Here is a 19,092-nt window from a genome sequence, read left to right on the forward strand (position 1 = left end):
AGCTACACTCCTGGTGTGGCACCCCTCCTCCATGCTATTGGACTAAAACCAGAGGACCAGCTATTTCTAGACCTTTATTTCTCTGTGAAAAGGGAAAACAGGAATAAAATAAAAATGGCACAGTTGACACACACACACACAAAAAAAAACCACTGGGGGGGGAGAGGAAAGGAAGAAGGGAGAAAGGAGGTGGAGAAGTAGATGGGGTAGGGGTTCCCCATTACAGCAGCAGGAGCCAGTAACCCGGGATGCTCACATCTCTCCCCTGCGGGCAGAAGTGGCCCCTTCCTCCCAGGGTCACTGCCCTGTCCCACCTTGGCTCCCCCAAGCCTCTTGGGAGGTGGACAGTGAGAAGTCGGATTCCCAGGCTGGGGAGAGGAAGAACCGTGCTGAGGGAAGGGGCCTGGGGTCAGACCATGCACAGGGAGTGACAGCCAAAGTCCCCCCACTGTCTCCCCAAGGAAGGGACCTGGGGGGAAGGGGGAAGGGTGGACACCAGAGGCCGGCGTTGGCTCCTCTTCCAGCATCAGGCGAGAGACAGAACTGGGGGAACAGGAACAGGAGGGAGTCAGAACCACAGCTAGCCCTCTGCCCACAAGTGCTCCTGCATATCCCCCTCCCAGGAGCTGCTGTTCTCAGGCCTAGGCCCATCCTTGCAGACCACCCTCCCAATGGGGTCTCCGAGTTCATGCCTTACCAGTCAGAGCTTCCTGGGCAAAGTATTTGACATCCACATCCTGATCCTGGGTCAGCTTCTCTAGGATGGGCTTGACTTCGCTCTGCAGCGTGCTGGAAGGACAAAGGGAAGGCAAGGGAAGGGGTGAGCCAAGCTGGGCAGGAGGGCATGAGGCAGGCAGAGGGCTCCTGGGCAAGGAGGGGTTCACACACACAGACGGCATGTGAGCCCAGAGATGAAATTACTTTGTAGGCTGGAAGTCTAACAAACTAGAACAGAGGTCTCAGGGGTCCAGAATAGGCAAAAGGAGGTCAGACGGTCTGGGAAAGTGGGGCAGAGAATAACAGGACCCACAAGTCTCTGAGGCTCAGCAAATGGATGTCTTTATTTACGTATTTACTGAGGCCTACTCTGCATGAGGTTGAGTAGAGTGGTAAATCGAACACCTGACTCTTGCCCATGGAGAGCTTGGGCTAGAAGGAAGACACAGACCAAACTGACCATAAGTAACAGAGAAGTGTCAAGTGCCAAAGAAGTACCTGGCCCAATGGGAGCCAAAGGGAGGTATCTACTTTCAAGTAAGGGGCCCTAGGAAAACTACCCGCACCGAAAGTCAGGTGTTTGGGGGAAATGAAGGCATGTCCCCTTCCAGTTAACAAACTGTTCCTCTGCCCCATACAACTACCATTCTTACTTCTACCATCTACATCTGTTTTGCCTATTTTTGAACTTGATATAAATGAAATCACAGACTATGTTTTCTTGGGTCTGGCTTCTCACTGAACATGAGATTGGGGAGAATCATCTGTGTTGTTAAGCAGAGCAAGAGTCTTCATCACTGAACAGTCTCCAGTTGTAGGAACAAACCAGTTTATCCACTGTACTGTGGACAGGCACTTGGGCTGTTTCCAGTTCATGGCTAATATGAGGAAAGCTACCACAAATGTCCTTTTGCTAGAAATAAACACTCACTTCTCTTGGATACAGGCCCAGAAATGGACATGTTGTGCCGGCTCACAGTGAACACATTCTTAGCTTCACTAGATTCTACCAGTTTTCAGTGACTGTACCCATTTACCACTTACAGCCCCAACTGCTGTGTAAGAGAATTCCAGCCATTCTACCAACACCAAATGACCCTGAGTTTTTTTAAGGTTAGCCATTCTGGGGTGTCCTTTTCTAAAGATTTTATTTATTTGAGAGAGCGAGGGAGTGTACAAGTCGGGGATTGGGAAAGGGAGAAGCAGGCTCCCTGCTGAGGGGCTCAATCCCAAGACCCCAGGATCATGACCTGAGCAGAAGGTAGAGGCTTAACCGACTGAGCCACCCAGGCACCGTGCCCCTGGGGTGTCTTTTCATTTATAATTTCCCAACGATTGATGAGGCTGAGCACCTTGTCATGTACTTATTGGCTACGAGGAGATCTTTTGGAAATACCTGTTCAAGTTGGGTTTTGCCTATCTCTTGCATTTGTCTAGTTGACTAGTAGGAAAGTACTCTGGATGAAATCAGTCCTTTGTCAGAAATATGTATTACAAATACGTCCTCCCCCCATCAGTGGCTCACCATTTTACTCTCATAATGTTCTCCCTCAATGAAGTTCTTTTACTCAAGGTGAGCTCATCAGTCTTTTCCCATGGGGAGCTATTTAACAAATCTGAGCAATTTAAACAAATCTTTGCAAGTCTTAAAGATGTTGTCCTGTTTTCTTCCAGAATCTTTACTTATTTTTCTGATTCTGGTCTGTTAACTCTAATGTGCTTACGTACCAAGTGGGAGGTTCCCCCCACCCCCCACATGCATATCCAATTGACCCAGTCATCTATGAAAATACCTACATTTCCCTCCTGAACTCCAGTGGTACCTACTGTTATATACACACAGGTCTGTTTCTGTGCCCTTGATTCTGTTTCTTTGGGCTATATTATTGTGCCAACACCTCACTTTTTAATTACTGTGGCGTCATAAGTCTTGGTATCTGGTAGTTGAAGTCTTCCAACTTTTTCTTTTTTAGGACCACCTTTGCTACTCCAGATCTTTTCATTTCCATGTTAATTTCAGAATCAACTTGTCAAATTTTCAATAAAGGATCTAAGACTGACTGACAGATTATAATGAATCCATACATAAATTTGGGGAACCATCCCATCCATGAATATTAAGTAGATCTTTAATTTCTCAAAGCAGTGTTTTATAGTTTTCACTAAAGATGTGATACACCTCTCATTAAATTTATTCCTTAGTATCTGATGATTTTGGTGCAAATTGCATACATATACAAAAATAATTTATATTTGTTAATTTCATTTTCTAACATGTTGCTACTAGTATACAGAACTGCCACCCCACTGTCCCCTCCCACTATAAGATAGGCCATGGGAATTCTCATTCCACATCTGAGGAAACCAAGACCTTGGGAAGGTGAAGAGATAAGCCAAGTTGACACAGTAAGAGAAGACACACACTGGGTCCTCAAACCCTAGGCTCCAACTTCAAAGGTCAAAGATTAGGATGCCTAGAACCAGTCCCACCAGTGTGTGAGGGAGGATCCAAGCCTCACCTGTTGTCCAGGATAGGCCCTATCTTCTGTAGGGACTTGGCCACATTGAAGCGGACATTGGCGACAGGGTCCCCAGCCATACGCAGGACTGTGGGCAGCATGTGCTTGGTGGTGATGTCCTGCCCACAGACCTCAGACAGCACCTGGGGGCAGTGAGTGACAAGAGGGGTGATTATACAAAGTTCATGGTTAACTCCCATTTCCCCCTTCCTCTGACCAGGCCACCTGAGGGATGAACAGGCCTGAGGGTGACACTGAGCAACATGGGGGATTCTGAGCCCAGGTTCACCGACCCTGGGGTCAGCTGATTCTCCTGAAACTACCATCTCCACTAATGCCCAAATACCACTGTCTCCCTGTCCCGGAAAACCCCAGCCCAGACTGTCCTGTCTCATTTTCCCATCCTCAGAATATTCTCTATCTTCTGGGGATGCGCCCGATTCCTAACCCTTGGCATGCCTTCCTTTAGTGTGATGGTCTCCAAGGCGAGATGTGGGAAGAAATCATCAGAGAACACTTAGTTCTACCTGTATGTTTTTAAATTCTGTCTTTTAATTTTTAGTTATGTATATGGTTTATTTAAATGAATAGAAAGGAACCCGTGCTCCATATTACATTAACTGCTCTAAACCCTCTGCATGTACCACCAGATTAATCTTCACCACCTCACGAGTACTGTGATTACCAGCACGAGTGCTCTACTGGTAAGAAAACTAAAGCACCCAAGCAGTTAGGAAATGTCCCAAGGTCCGCGACTAATACATGGCAGAGCTGGAATTAAAGAGTAGGTCCGACTCCAGAGCCTGCACACAAAACCAACTATCATAAGCAAGCATGCGTATACGCTTTGTGGAGGAGAGGGATGCTCGGAAAGGTCTGGCAGTCACTGCTCAGCAGGCCAAGCCTCCCTGTCTTGGGGTTCCCACTATGCAGGTCCCCACCCCCTGGCCTGTAGTTCCTCAGGGACTCATCCCTGCCCCGCCCAAACCTCACCATGTCCCCACTCCCAAGCCAGACGTCTTCCTTAGAACCCCCGCCACCCCTCCTCTCCCAGGTACTCCCAGTTCCCTGGGCACAGGCCAGCAGGCAGGTGGGGACGCTCACATTGATGCAGAAGAGCGTAGTCATACGGTGCAGGTAGTTGGGGTCCCCAGACATGGCCAAGACCTTGGGGATGATAGTGGCATGGGCCCACTCCTTCCCAAATTTCTCCACCAACTTCTTCAGGTTGCTGGTGGCTGCCTCACGGATGGCATAGACTGCAGAAGGGCAGGGATTCAGGAGGTGAAGGAGTGAGCAGGCAGGGAGTAACAGTCACTCGCACACCTAGGTACTGAGCTGCAGGTGAACCAAACGGTTTGCTATGTGCTAAAGGTAGGGTTATCTTCCCAGTGGCTCCAAGACACAGGTTTCACTATTGGCCTTTTATAAATGGGCAAACTACAGCTCTAAGAAGTGACTTGCCCAAGCAAATCATTTAGTAATTAGTACTTGGAACAGTAACAATACAGACAAATGTTAACTTTAATTTTTACCCGTCAGTGAAAGCAATGAGCAGTTCTCACAATGGCCCCGAAAGACTGAGAAGCCCCCTATTTCACAAAGGAGTGTGCCTGAGCTTCCACAGCCAGGGGGCAGGATTCCAGGCCAGGTCATCTGCCCAATGGCCCTCACCCTCTCTCTCTCCACTGCACCAGTCCACCCCTACATGATCTGCTCGATCCCCCTCCCATCCTGCATTTCTCTAGGATTCTAAAAAGCCAAGGAGTTGGTCCACATAAGCAGCTGGCCTGGAAGAGTGACTCCACACCCCTCCCAGCCCCAGCCAATGCCCATCTATCCTTCCTGGAGCACCAGCATCCTCCCCCATCCTGCTGGAGAGACTCACCATGATCCACAAGCCAGGCCATGCACAAGGAGTTGAGCTTTTCATCAAAGAACTCCACCCCCTGCAGAAGAAAAAAAGGTTAAGGAATCAAGGGAGACTGGGCAGTTTCCAGCGATACCCCAGGGAAACACCCCCACCCAAACCCATCGGGTATTTCTCAGCTTCATCTGGGGGGCTCCTCTCCCTTCTCTTTTCTAACTGAAGTCCACCCACCTTTATAGCCCCAATCCCCGTGCCCCCTCCTCCTACTCCCCAGACAGCCCATACAGGCCCCAGGGACACTGTCATAGCCCTGGACACGCTGCCCACGATGAGGCCTGACCCCAAGCCACCTCACTCACCAGCTGTCCAGCCAGCAGCGGCATGTACTCAATGATGGCCAGCCGCACTCGCCACTTGGCATCTTCAGCCAGCTCCACGATGGCAGGCAGCAGGGACTGGGACAGCTGCCGGATGCCGATCACCTCATTCACGCAGTCCAGGTTGGAGATGATGTTCAGCCGCACCTCTGGGCACTGGGGAGAAGACAGGGGTCTGAGAGGATGCACCTGGCCCAGAAGAGGGCCGAGAAAGTTGAGCCCCAACAACTCCGTAGAAGCTGCCCTTCCTGAGGGCCTGCTACTGCCCTGCCCAGCAACTCCTGAGCAAGCAACATGGGTTATTATGGGAGGCAGTTTTCAAATCTCACCAGAGAGCACAAAACATGTTCATTCACTCTGAAGAACCTGCAGGAATCACTGCAGAAATATGGTGCTCTGGAAAAAAGAGACGTGGTAACATTCCCACTCTGCTGGGTGCCGGCTGGGAGCCCATCAGCAGGGGACGGTACCTCCCTGGCTGTTAATCTGTGACAGGGAAGCAAGCATCTAGCCTCGGGGGTGGCTGAGGTCATTAGAGTGCCTGCTGGCATCTGATCCACAAGAGGCCTGATGTGTCCGAGCTCATCAGAATCACTTCTGTGACTTCTACTCTCCCCGCTAGTCTTTGAGCTCTGTAAGGAGCACGTCTCATTTATCCTTATGTCTCCGGTGCCTGGCACAGTCTCTGGCCCATAGCAGGTGCTCAACACATTTCTGCTCAAAGAACGCACAAAGGAATAAGGAAATATTTTTCAGTTGCCTGTTGACTACCAGTATTATGAGCACTGACTTACTACGTATGTATACACACATACATGTCACTATACGTGTATATACGTATACACGCGTACGTACCCCACCTACTTCCATAAAGCGTGTGAACAACTTGTAATAAAAGGCACATAAACACAATTAGTTGTTAATCGAAACAGAAGCCCTACTAGATCCTTGTGTCAAATCACAAATTCCTAGGTGGCAGACATCACAAGAAGTTCTAACTTGAACCAAGTGAGAAACAAATCACTGAACCAAGTAAACCAGTGTGCTTTGCAATAAAGGGTTAACTCAGCAAGTCCAGGGTGCTCAAACTAGGCACATTCCGAACAAGGGTTGGGCCCCTGACCACCTTCTGGGAGATCTCTAATCCCCTGGAATATCCTATCTGGTGAGAGTATCCTTGTGGTTACCTGGGAGACTTGGGCTGTGCCAGACATTATGCTAACAACAAGTCTTACAGCAAGGACCGGGCTATCAACTTGACCTCTGGAGGGCCTGCAGACCGAGTAACTGAGGTCAACCACGCAGGCAGCTCCAATCCATGGCCGTGTAACCAATCCCCAATAAAATCCCTGGAAACCAAGACACGGTGACCTTCTGTGGTTGGCAATACTCTGTGGGTGCTGTCACATGTCATCCGTGGGAGATCTAAGTTCCGTCCACAGGACTGCACGAGAGAGGACCCCCGGCAGCTCATGCCGAGTCTCCCCTGTGCACCTTTTTCCAGACTTTATCCTTTCACTGTGACCAACAGCAACCCCAAGTAGGAGAGCTTTTCTGAGAGGGCTGTCCTAGCAAATCACTGAACCCGAGCATGGTGGTGGGAACACAGACGTAGAAAGCAGTGAAGAGTAATGCCACTGCTGAAAAGGACAAGGGGGGGCTCGGCTGGCAGCTCTCAAGTAAAATCCCCAGAGTCCTGCCGACAAATGCCTCTTTCCTCTATCAAACACAGTAAGGCTCTCATTTAGGAACAGAAGACAGACAATTCCCTGCTGGCTAGTCCAACAGCTGAAGGAGAACTCTCAGAACCAACACCATTTCCCTCCCTACACCGTACTAGTTCGTTTCCTTCTAGAGCCAAGGATACTGAGGGAGGGAGGAACTATCCCAATACTGACCACCCTGTTGGTTTCCCTTTTCTGTGACAGTTGCTTTAAATCTTACAGAGTGGATTTAAACCTTTGTGAAACGCTGATTACATAAATTTTATCAACTTATGTAAATAACCGAACATTAAGTCAACTTTTCTTTCTCTTTTTTTTTTTTTTAAGAGACAGGGAGGGGGGAGCGGGCGGGGGGAGGCAGAGGGAAGGAGAGAGGGATTCTTAAGCAGGCTCCACACCCTGCATGGAGCCCAATGTGGGGCTCAGGGTTCGATCTCATGACCCTGAGATCATAACCTAAGCCATTTTGACCTAAGTCAAAATCAAGAGTCGGATGCTTAACCGTTCAAGTCACCCAGGCGCCCCTCAACGTTGCTTTTCTTTTTTTCTTTTAAAGATTTTATTTATTTATTTGACAGAGACACAGCGAGAGGGAACACAAGCAGGGGGAGTGGGAGAGGGAGAAGCAGGCTTCCTGCGGAACAGGGAGCCCAACGCAGGGTTCGATTCCAGGACCCTGGGATCATGAGCTGAGCCGAAGACAGACACTTAATGACTGAGCCACCGAGGCGCCCCCTCAACGTTGCTTTTCTTAAAGGGACAATGTTTTATAAACATTGTGCCCAATGTTTATAAAAGCCTGAACTGTCATAATGTTAAGAGATTATACCTATTCTTTCTTTTCCTAAGAAAGATTTCTGGAGTGGGAACAGCCCCATCTGCCACCCTAACCCCAGTCTAGGAAAGCAAGTTAGTTTGGCTGTGCATGTGTCAGAATCTACTCCAGGGGAATGTAAGAAAGATGATCCAAGTCAACTGGGCGGACCAAGATGTGGTCAGAGTCGGGGCCGGCAAGGGTGAGGAGGGAGCCTCGCATTATCCCTCACTTGGTATGAAGGCATCAGCAACACCCAATATAAAGAGGGATATTTCTTCTTTGATAAATTGGAAATCAACTGGATTGAGGTCTCATTTGTATAAAAAAACAACTGAAAGGCATATAAAACCATTGTGATGGCCTTTCTGTACTGTGTAGAGACCCACGTGCAGAGTCTGGCCTGTTTTCAAATATGATGAAGAATTAAGGGAGTTAGCACCTATCCAGAGCTGTGAATGGAAATGTCCTGACAGTGAATGGGCCTCTTTACTTTCCCTGAAGGTTAGCCATACACAACCCTAAAGATGGAAAATACTGCACGTACCCATATGGGAGTCTCACCTCTGGGGACAAGGAGGAAATGAGCATCTAACAAACCACCATCTAATTGAGTATGGACTCTGCAGCAACACACGAGCCAAACCAAGCCTCCTGTGTCAACAGGCTTACTTCCCCCAGTTGTCATGTCACTCCCTGGTGCAGAGTATCAGAAAGCCCACCTCAGAAGGCCCAGAGGAGCAACTCTGGACCACAGCTGAAGAGCAACCCTTGCTGGAGTATCTGAAAGGTCAGGTATAATTCTGAGACTCCATGTCAGCCAGAGACCAGAGATAGGAGAAGCCTTTCTCAGATGAGGGCTTTCCCACAAACCACCACTTATCCTCAGGAAGGGCAGAAAACTATTTCCTTGTTGAAACCATGTCAGCCAGAGACCGGAGACAGGAGAAGCCTTTCTCAGATGAGGGCTTTCCCACAAACCACCACTTACCCTCAGGAAGGGCAGAAAACTATTTCCTTGTTGAAACTACCCTGGTCATAACAACAACAACAAAACAAGGCTTTGAAATGAGCCAATAAACCAAGTGAGTAAGTGTGTGCAGTGAAGGGTTAACTCAGCAGGCCTGGATTGTCCGAAACCTACACTTTTCAAAGACAGGGCTGGCCCTTGCCCAGCTCCTGGGAGGTCACCTGAGCCCCTGGTGCATAAGGCACAGTGTCCTGAACACATGAGAAGAGAAGGCGTAAACAAATACAATGCCTTACACCATGTAACTTTAGGCATATCCAGAAAAAGGCCTTTTTATTTGGATAAGTTTATAAACCTTATCACATATAAAATATAAAGTTCACAGATCTAAAATTGAAATCTCAAATACAAGCCAGATGACTAACTCACACCAAGAAAACCGGGATGGGTTTTTGTCTTTTCTTCTTTGCAAGAGAAGCTGCGCTGGGACAGGGGCGCCTGGGTGGCTCAGTTGGTTAAGCGACTGCCTTCGGCTCAGGTCATGATCCTGGAGTCCCGCATCGGGCTCCCTGCTCAGCGGGGAGTCTGCCTCTCCCTCTGACCCTCTTCCCTCTCGTGCTCTCTCTCATTCTCTCTCTCAAATAAATAAATAAAATCTTAAAAAAAAAAAAAAAAAAAAGAGAAGCTGCGCTGGGACAGACCACGGCTGCGGGAGTATGATCGCCACGCAGCACTTGCTAACAGCGAAACTGGCACAGAAACCGGCTCCAGCACTGCTTTAGCACGTGTGGGCTCACCTTCACACTCAAGCTCAAAGTGGATCTCTCCTCGATGTCAGAAAGCAAAATGCTCCCCAAGACCCTGGTGAGGTGTTAAAAGGACACAAAATCCAATTCGAGGGACTCTCACCAGGAAAGCTGTCCCCATTTAAGCATCAGAAGTGAATATAAATTATAAGAAGTTATAACTACAAAAAGCATGCTTATAAAAGAAAACATATGTGAAGCACTTTACTTGGGTCATAAAATTTAAGTCATTACAAAAATTATGGTTTAAATTATAACAACTGATACAAATGAATGACCAAAAGTAAGACTACTAAGCTTCTCTTTAAAAGGCGCATTGTCTATAATTCTGGGGCTGAGAGATTATCCCATTATAGCAGAATTTAAAAACGTGATATTCTGGGGGCAGTGGCAGGGACTCAAGCTGACGTGATTTCCTAGTACTGGGTGTGCTGGGGGGCGGGGGGTGTAGGGAGAGCAGGGAGGAAGGAAGACTGAGGCCTTTGGCAGAATGGAAGTCACACTCCAGCAAATTGTCTCACCATCTGCCTGGTCACCACCATGACAAGAACCAGGGAGCCTGCAAACCAGCCCCACCCCACACGGTCCTGTCCGTATCTCTGCAGCCACACTTTCTCTCCCACCAGTCTGGTCTCCCTGTACCTCTGCTGGCCTCCCCACTGCGTTCCTTCTTTGACAGTAGCCTCAGGGTTCCTTTATAACACCCACATCTGTTCCAGTGCCTCCAACTGCCCACCGCTCGGTTCAAGTCCAAACTCCTTCCTTGGCTGTCACCCCACGACCTGTCCAGCCATCACCCAGCACACATTCATCTTCTGTGCTCCAGGCCAACTGAACAGCACGATGTGGTCACATGACTGGCTCTGGCCAATGGGGTGTGTGGGGTGGGAACAGACTGATGGGTGCTCTCTTTTGGGTCTTGCCCTTACGAGGACCACACTTCCTGCTGCCTAATACCTTCTGCCTCCATGCTGGCTGGGGGTGGTGAAAACCAGAGCAGCTGTCTCAGACCCAGAGAGCGCGGAGATCAGCAGGGCTAAACTGCAGCGTAGGCCCACCTAGCTCTGAATTGTGAGAAAATTAATTCTCTTATGTAAGCCAATGTATTTTGGGGTCTTCACTACAGCACCTTTACCTAAATTTTAAAAGACACGGATGTGTCACAGCATCTACGTGATCATGGAATCATCGGATTGCCCATCCGGCTCTCTCTACTGTCAGTCTCCGAAGTTCTCTGAGTAGTACAACTGTCTTGGGTATTTTTGGTATCCCTGACACCCAGAAGAAGAACCAGCACAGAGCAAGGGCATGCAAAACGCTGTCCAATAAGTGAATGAGGGAATGCACAGTCCACAGTGCCCACCAGTATTCAACTCATTCGGGACCTGGGTGTCTGTTAAGATTCTAGGAGACTCCTGGCCAATCTGGGAAAGTTGCTGACCCACCTGTCACCTCTGCCAACCGAGAGCGCGAGCCTTTGCGGTACCCTTACCTCATCCTTCAGCTGAGCCAGGAAGAGGGGCAAGAGGTGCTCAATGGTGTTGTCTTTGCCCAGGATCGGGGAGAGGCCCATGATGACGGAGGCCAGGGCCGACTTCACATGTTGGTTGGCATCTGACACCAGCTCCTGGGAGGGAGAAGGAAGTGGAGCCACAGGGTCAAGATGACCCCTGCAGCAGCAAGTGACCAAGCACACTCCCGCCTCCTACGAGGCCTGCGCCCTGGCCTGCTTCTGCCCTTCTCCCTCGTGGAGCAGGGATGGTTTAGGGTACAAGAGTACAAGGCAGCTTCTCAGCTGTCCGCCTGCTTAGAGCTCCATGAGCCCTGCTCCTAGAAGGCCCCCACCCTAAGGCCAAAGCTCTTGGAACTTTGGAGGGGAAGCACTTCCACTCCAAGCTCAGCCCCAAACCTCAGATTCTGCCTGCACTCAGGGACCCTACCTGCTTCCAACCCAAGACCGCCCAGTCCTAGAAGGCTGGGGACTGTTTGCTTCTGAATGTCCATAAAGCCCAATGTCCACCCCTCCTCTTCAGCAGGCTAAGATCTGCCCTATTCCTCCCACCAAACTCCTTGTTACCTTGATGCAGGGTAAGATCTGGGTCATGATCACATTCTCCCGACAGTCAGCTGAGAGATTTTCACAGAATTCTGTGGGAGAGGGAAGGGAGGCAGAGGAAGGTGAGACCTGATGTCCCGGTTCTGGCTCGGGCCCCTCAGACACCCTCCCGTTTGCTGTGTTCTGGCTACCAGCACCAACCTTTGACCTTGTGGGAGGCTGCGGCCCTCACCTCGGCCTCACAGTCTTTCATCAGGTTCTGGAAGGCGGGCACCAGGTCTGTCTTGGTGATCTCGGGCCCCACTGCTTTCTGGAGCTGCAGACAGAAAGCAGGGGGAGTGAGAAGGCTGGGCAGGACTCTGCGTGAGTGCGACCAGAATCAAAGTTAAAGGCACCAGAACTGGGGGCGAGAAGAATGCGGCCCTTGGAATCACTGCTGAGACCTACTCCCAGCACCACGGGCTGAGCCCAGGCAAGTCTCCAAGCTTCTCTGAGCCTGTTTCCTCAAAAGCAAAATGAGGGCCATGAGAGTACCTACCGCACAGTGTTGTTGTCTGCATTAAAAATCACAACAGGTCTCCTTACTGCTCAAGCTATTTGGGGTAGGGTTTTCTGTTATCTGATCCAAAAACATTCTAGTGATATGGCTCTTCCTTTTTATTTAGTTAAATATTAATTTTAATTTATATTCTTCTGTATTTTTCAAATTGGTTACCCGACCCTGTATTACTCTTGTAACGAAATGAAATGCATCAAGACTGAGGGGGAAGAAGGCATGCCAGGGAAGGCACCTGTGTTCTGCTGCAAAGCTGGCTCCTGAAGACCTAGCAGGAAGCAGGACAGCTCATGACTAAGAAGGCAACAAACAAAAACTCTGAAGGGCCCAATGTTACCTGGGACAAATGCTGCCCCTCAGACAAACAAGACACCTCCTGAGTGTCTCCTGGGCACTGCGCACTGCTTAACTCCAAAATCCCTGCCTTCACTGAGCTTTCACCTAAAACCCAGTGTGATCCAGTTCATGCTGTCCAAAAGCCGAGGATGGAAGAATCGTCTTTAACCATGGTGCTGAGCCTCCGGGGTGCAGCCGCCCTGTGCTAACATTTTCACGGGGAACATGGATGGTCCAGGAAATGTTATCCTGAGGCTCCAAGTCCTTCCAGCAAACATCATGGAAATAAGCACACTCACAGGAACAGGGAGCCACGGGGTGGGAGGGCACCCAAGGCTGGAACCCTGTGCTTCTCTCCAGCTTTCTCTCACGTGGGGCCCCCAAGAGCAAGTCCTGAATGTTCTTACTTGCATTGGTTCTGGACTCCCAGGGCTCCATGCACATGCTGTCCTTTTGCTGGAACACAATCCTACCCCAGCTCTCACCCACTCATCTTCTAGAACCAGCTGCAGCACCCACCTCCTCTTCTCAATGTCCCACACAGGTCTGTCGGCTTTGGGGCTGACAGTTTCCCTCTATCTCAGTGGACCCTCCCCTTCAGGCTGCCTGCTCCTTGGGGAGGCTGGGAATATGAATTCACTGGATCCCCAGCACCCACAAAAAGAGCTGATGCTCAACAAACATGATGGTGGGATAAGCAAACTTGAGTCTCTGTGGAAAGAGCCCTGTCCTAGGATGTCAGAGACCTGGGATCTTTTCCTTGTTCCGCCTGCCCGGTGGTGTCATTCTGACCAGTTTTGAGCTGTGCTATGGCCTGAACTACTGAGCCTCCAAAATTCCTATGTTGCAGGCCCTAACCCCTCAGTACCTCAGAAAGTGACTGTATTTGAAGACAGGGTTTTAAGAGGTAATTTAAGGTGGCCCTAGTCCAAAATGACTGGAATCCTTATAAGAGGGGGAGATTAGGACACAGGCATGCACAAAGGGGAGACCATGTGAAGATACGGGAAAAGACCATCTACAAGCCAAGAAAAGAAGTCTCGGAGGGGCGCTTGGGTGGCTCAGTCAGTTAAGTGCCGGACTTCTGATTTTGGCTCAGCTCATGATCTCAGGGTCCTGGGATCAAGCCCCCCGGTGGGCCCTGTGCTCAGTGAGGAGTCTACTTGTCCCTCTCTGCTCCTCCTCTCTCACTCAACAAAGTAAATAAAATCTTAAAAAAAAAAAAAGTCCTGGAATAATCTCCAGAACAGTGAGGGAATCAAGTACCCTCCAGTCTGTGGTACTTTGTCATGGCAGCCCCCAAAACTAATACAGGCTATGCCCTCTCTTTTGTAAAAGGGAAGAGTTTGATTAGGCCAAGAGCACACACATACTACCCTTCTCTACTCTGGGGCTCTCCACAGAACCTGAACGTGGCTTCAGAATCCTTCCCAACACAGCACTTAGTTGCGACTATTACTCAACCCGGGTTGGCAATATGAAGTGAGACCCAGCCAGATGATCAGAGATCTTACTCCTCAAACACCCAATAATTTGTTGGATATAACTAAAAACCCAGCTTCTATGTGTGGCCCCATCCCTACCCCTCTGAGGGCCTCAGTTTCCCCATCTGTGAGTTGTGAACAGTCCCCACCTCTGTGAACTTGTCAGCCACCATGTATCGGACGCGCCAGGACTTGTCCTCAGCAGCCTGGCGCAGAGTGGGCATCACCAGGGCCTCCAGGTCCTCCTGGGGTAGTAGCTGGGCGATGTTCACACATGCCTCCACCGCCAGCAGCCGCACCGAGTCCTGGGGAGAGGGTCAGAGCAAGGTGAGGGCCACAGAGACCTGTCAGCTTTGGGAGTCCCTTTTAGACACAGGATCTGCTAGGTGGAGTAGGGGGTTGGGGAGCAGAGCCCACCTGCTCGTCAGAGGCCAGGTTGGAGAACATGGGGATGATCTCACTCTTGACATTGTCCAGCTCCAGCACCTTGGCGAACTCCCCCAGCTTGGAGGCTGCGGCCCGCCGCACCATGGGGGTGTCATCTGAGCACAGGTTCCGGAAGTACCTGGGGGGTGGAAGTGGGACTCAGGGGGAGGAAAGCCTAGGATCCCACAGCAGCACGCAGACGAAGGGAGGAGAAAGCAGACTGCAGTCACGCCAAGTCCTGGCTTTGCCTGAGTGACCCCGGACAAGCGATGAGCCCCCGCGTCTTCCCAGGCCTATAAAATGGAGCTCATGGTATTATCAAGGGGAAGGCCAGGCTGGGCCGTCCGGTCCACAGGAAGACGTGCACCACTGTCGCCTTCACACAGGTCAACTCGGAAGGCAAAGGAGCCCTGGCAAAGCTGGTGGAGGCCATCAGGACCAACTACAATGACAGATATGACGACATCTGCCGCCACTGGGGAGGCAACGTCCTGGGCCCGAAGTCTGTGGCTCGCATCGCCAAGCTGGAAAAGGCAAAGGCTAAAGAACTGGCCACCAAACTGGGCTGAGTGGACGCTGTTGAATTTTCTGTACATAAAAGTAATAAAACGTTGTATTTCAGCCAGTGTCAAAAAAAAAAAAATGGAGCTCATGGTGATAGTTCCCACCGCACAAGGTCATGATGAGGTTTACATGAGATAATGTGTGTGAAAGCAGAGCAGCCGATCTGCACATACTAAGTCCTAGTGAACAGCAGGTACTGGCTGTATCATTCTGACCATATAAAGTTGTTGGGCTAAGATGCTGTCCGGGGGCCCCTCAAAGGTTTTACTTTTCAGGAGTGTGGGGGATGCACACATGCACACAGACCTCCAAGCACACGTGGGCAGCTGTAAAGCAGTATTCTGTCACGTGTAAGAACTCAGGGCCTGGGCTTGCTGCTCAAGAGTCTGTGCAGTTGGTGAGTGAACGAAGTCCAGAGGGAGGGGAAGAAACACATACTAACGGGAAATTTTAATCCAATTAGAAGCATTTTCATTCACTGTTCCTGGAGAAGAGTCTTACATACAAGGAATTCTCTGGAGTATCAAGCCTAACGGGAGGAGGGCGGAGGAGAAGGCCAAACTGAGCCAGTATATCTGTGAGGGTTCTGGATCGGGGGCAGGCCTGAAATGGCACCCACTTCACAGGTGCTTTTATGAGCCAGATCCTGTGTTCCCAGCATCTTGTATGTGGTCATTCTTGTAAATCCTCACGATGCTCAATGGGAGAAAAAGCTATCATTTCTCCATTTCCTAAATGAGCAAGAGGCCGTGTCTGGACCAGGCCTAGGGACGCTGCTCTCTGAGGGGTGGGGGAGGGGAGGAGTGGGGGCTAAGCCTGAGAGAAGGGGTCCAAGCTGAGGGAAGGCTGGGACTCACTGTCGAAGTTCTGCCTTGACGGCGCTGGACACGCGGGGGTAGCAGACAGAGAAGAGGCCACAAGCTGAGGTGCGGGAGGTAAACCAGTCGCCGCCCGCCAACCGCTTCACCAGCGGCACGAAGTGGGCCTCGAGGTCAGAGGGTGAGTGCTCATGTGAGATGGCCCGCAAGGACTCCACCGCCTTATCCCGCACCACCGTCTCTTCCACTGTGGCCAGCGACTCCAGGGGTGGCTGCAGGACAGAGCACAAGGTCACAGCAGGTCCCCTCCTCACCGCCCCAGCCTCAAGCCCTACCCCATTCCCCTCGTGGCTCATCTCCTCAAAGAAACCTTCTTTGACCTCTCCACCAGCAGGCCTTCCTGAAGAGCCCTAACAAAGAGCCTCACATAGAGGCCCTTGAAGGAGCTTCATTGAGGGCCATGATCCTCACAATTCCACTATCACTTTCCGAGCAGAGGGCCACAGCTGTCCTTGACTCCTCGCAGCGCATGGATGATCATGGATACTGACTGGAACATCTATCTGCTGGGTGTCCTAAGCAGGGTCACTGTGTCACACAACCTGGGACTGGGGGGGGGGGGTGGAAGAGAACAGGGGACAATATTGACTCTATGAAGCAGGTCCCGTGATGGTCTTCATTTTACAGAAGAGGAAACTGAGGCAGGCAAATTAAATTAACTTGCCCAAGCTAGTGCTAGCTACAAGACAGGATCCAAACCAGACCACCTGGTTCCCGAGCTTGCAAAGGGTTAAAAGCACGCCTGTGGTTTCTGATAGGGGACTGCCCCAGGAGCTCACGTGACTGGCAAACCTGAGGCTTGGGACTGCAGGCCTGGAGGGGTCGTGCTCCTTTAGGGACATCTGACTGGTTCATCACATGTCCCCAGAGCCCAGCAGAGCTCCTTGGACAGGGCGGGAACTCAGCAATTACTGACTGAATAAAGGGAGGCGTAAGTGATTCTAGTCTGTTCAAATAAAGGTGTGGAGATCTGCGGTCTGAAGTCCAGTGTGGCCTGATAGGTGTAGAAGGCAGGAAGAAATCGTACATGGAAATGCCTCCAGAGCCCAAGCAGGCAAGAGAGTGGAGCAAGGAGCAAGGAGCAAAGGTGGCAGGTGGGGACAACAGAAAGAGGCAGAAACTGTGGCATGGAGCCTAGGAAGGACAGCTGCTTCCCAGCTCCATCAACTGTCACCCCAGGAAAACAAAGCTGGTAAAAGCAATCAGTTTTCCAAAAGCAGCCAAAGGGGCCAGGTGTGTGTATGTCAAAAATCTCATTTAACACATTTGCTACACCATGGATGAACACTGAAGACATTATGCTGAGTGAAATAAGGCAATCAGAGAAGGCCACACGTTGTAGGATTCCTTTATATGAAGACCCTAGAGTAACCAGGTGAGTGGAATGGTGGGCCCCAGGGGGCAGGGGGGAGGGGATATGGAGAGTTACTCGTTAATGGGGGAAGATGACAGACGGTGGTGGTGGCTGCACCACAATGTGAAAATACTTAATGCCACAAAACCGTACCCTTAAAAATGGTTGTTTGTATATTTAACTACAATAAATATAAACAAAAAAATTTACTAAAGATTGGCAGTGATTCAAGAGGAAAATGTGACACTATGCCAGCCTGGGGGCCGCCAGTGTGTGGCCTCTGTCCTAAAGCCATGCTATCGCAGGGTTTCTGGCTCTGTCTCATAGGAGTGCGGCTGAAGGTGGTCTCACTGGGCTACTGAAGGGACTGGATTTCTCTCTGTTCCTGGTCTTCCTGCTTCCCACGCCGGCACATGGGAGGTGGGTACGCAATCAGTATTTGCCATTTACCTGTTCCATTCAGAGAGTACCCAGTTATAACGAAGGCCTGGGGACCAAGGCCAAGTAGTACTTATGTCACGCCAGGGTGCCGGCCCTAGTGGGTTGGGCAGGCGGTGGTTCGCACAGTGAGGTCTGTGATCACCCAGGAGGCCTAGCTCACTCAGCACAGACCAACAGAATCAGACCCTCCGGGGTGGGGCCCAGGAAGGTGCATGTTTAGGAAACTCCAAGGGATGCTTTCCCACAATGAAAAGTCGTGCTGTGGGTCCTCTATGAAGGAGAGAGGGCAGAGTTCTCAAACCCAGAGAACATGCGGAGGAGGGGTGTGAACCTCCTAAAATCACTGTACTTTTAGGAGAGGCTCTAGAGTTTTCATCAGATTTTCAAAGCGACCCAGGATTCCAAAAAGGGTTAAGAGTTGTAGATACAGAATCAATCGTTGTGCTGTAGCTACACGGGTCCCTGTGAAATTAATTCCATTTCACCTCTCCAGAGAAACGAGGGCTGGATGGGCTCTGACACACCTCTGGGTTCCCAAGCCCATACTTGGTACTCATGTTCGTGGAATGAACAAATTGCACCATAGCCATTTTCCATTTCTCTTTGTCAAAATCCAGATCCACTGCTACCTCCTCCAGGAGGCCTTCGCTGACAGCTCCCCCTTCCCATCCGAAACAGGTCAGGTGCCTCCTCCAGGTTCTAAGGTCCCCCAGCCTCCCTCCTGTCCAGCTCTAATCAGCCTGTGGAGCAACTGAGAGCCCTTGGCGGGGGGTGGGGGGCGTAAGAGAGAGGAGTGGCACTGATTAAGGGACAGGAGCCTGGGTTTGAACCCTGACTCTGTCTCTTCCCAGCTCAGGCAGTCCACCTAAACCAGACCTCAAGCCTCAGTTTCCTCCCTCATCTGTGAACCGGGGCTAGCACCAGTGTGCTTCTGCTAGGGCCCTAGGGGCCATGACAGGTGACTGTGCAGAAGGCACCTGCAGGAACCAAGGAGCACCAGCATTCGGGCCTGACTGGCCTCTGGGTTACCAGTGCTCCCTGGCCCAGGGTCCTCAGGATGAACACTGGTCCCAGAGGACATGTGACTCTTCCCCAATATATGTGTGGGATGACCATGACCTGGTAAGGCAAGGACTCCAGGGTTCCAGTCCTGCTCCCCAGCAAGCCTGAGTCCTACACCATCTGAGGGCCTTGAGGCCC

General features: G+C 50.6%; 1 protein-coding gene across 2 annotated transcripts in view; it reads right to left on the bottom strand.

Annotated features, from left to right (window-relative positions):
• The window catches only part of PPP2R1A (protein phosphatase 2 scaffold subunit Aalpha), a 40,932-nt gene that overhangs the window by 1,418 nt on the left and 20,422 nt on the right, over positions 1-19,092 (bottom strand). The window contains exons 4-15 of one of the 2 annotated variants that reach the window (XM_025849054.2): positions 16,077-16,309; positions 14,647-14,794; positions 14,379-14,534; positions 12,055-12,169; positions 11,875-11,945; positions 11,290-11,424; positions 5,466-5,639; positions 5,125-5,185; positions 4,341-4,495; positions 3,237-3,379; positions 698-789; positions 62-543 (exon numbers count right to left, since the gene is read on the bottom strand). In XM_025849054.2, coding sequence (XP_025704839.1) covers positions 527-543; positions 698-789; positions 3,237-3,379; positions 4,341-4,495; positions 5,125-5,185; positions 5,466-5,639; positions 11,290-11,424; positions 11,875-11,945; positions 12,055-12,169; positions 14,379-14,534; positions 14,647-14,794; positions 16,077-16,309 — 1,500 coding nt within the window. In that variant the 3' untranslated portion in view covers positions 62-526. Of the gene's footprint in view, positions 1-61; positions 544-697; positions 790-3,236; positions 3,380-4,340; positions 4,496-5,124; positions 5,186-5,465; positions 5,640-11,289; positions 11,425-11,874; positions 11,946-12,054; positions 12,170-14,378; positions 14,535-14,646; positions 14,795-16,076; positions 16,310-19,092 lie in introns of those variants that run through there. The other variant, XM_025849053.2, reaches the window with a different exon arrangement.

This window comes from Callorhinus ursinus, unplaced genomic scaffold (genome assembly GCF_003265705.2).
Source record: "Callorhinus ursinus isolate GAN/ISIS: 27379988/994484 unplaced genomic scaffold, GSC_fseal_2.0 scaffold101, whole genome shotgun sequence".
Classification (NCBI taxonomy): domain Eukaryota; kingdom Metazoa; phylum Chordata; class Mammalia; order Carnivora; family Otariidae; genus Callorhinus; species Callorhinus ursinus.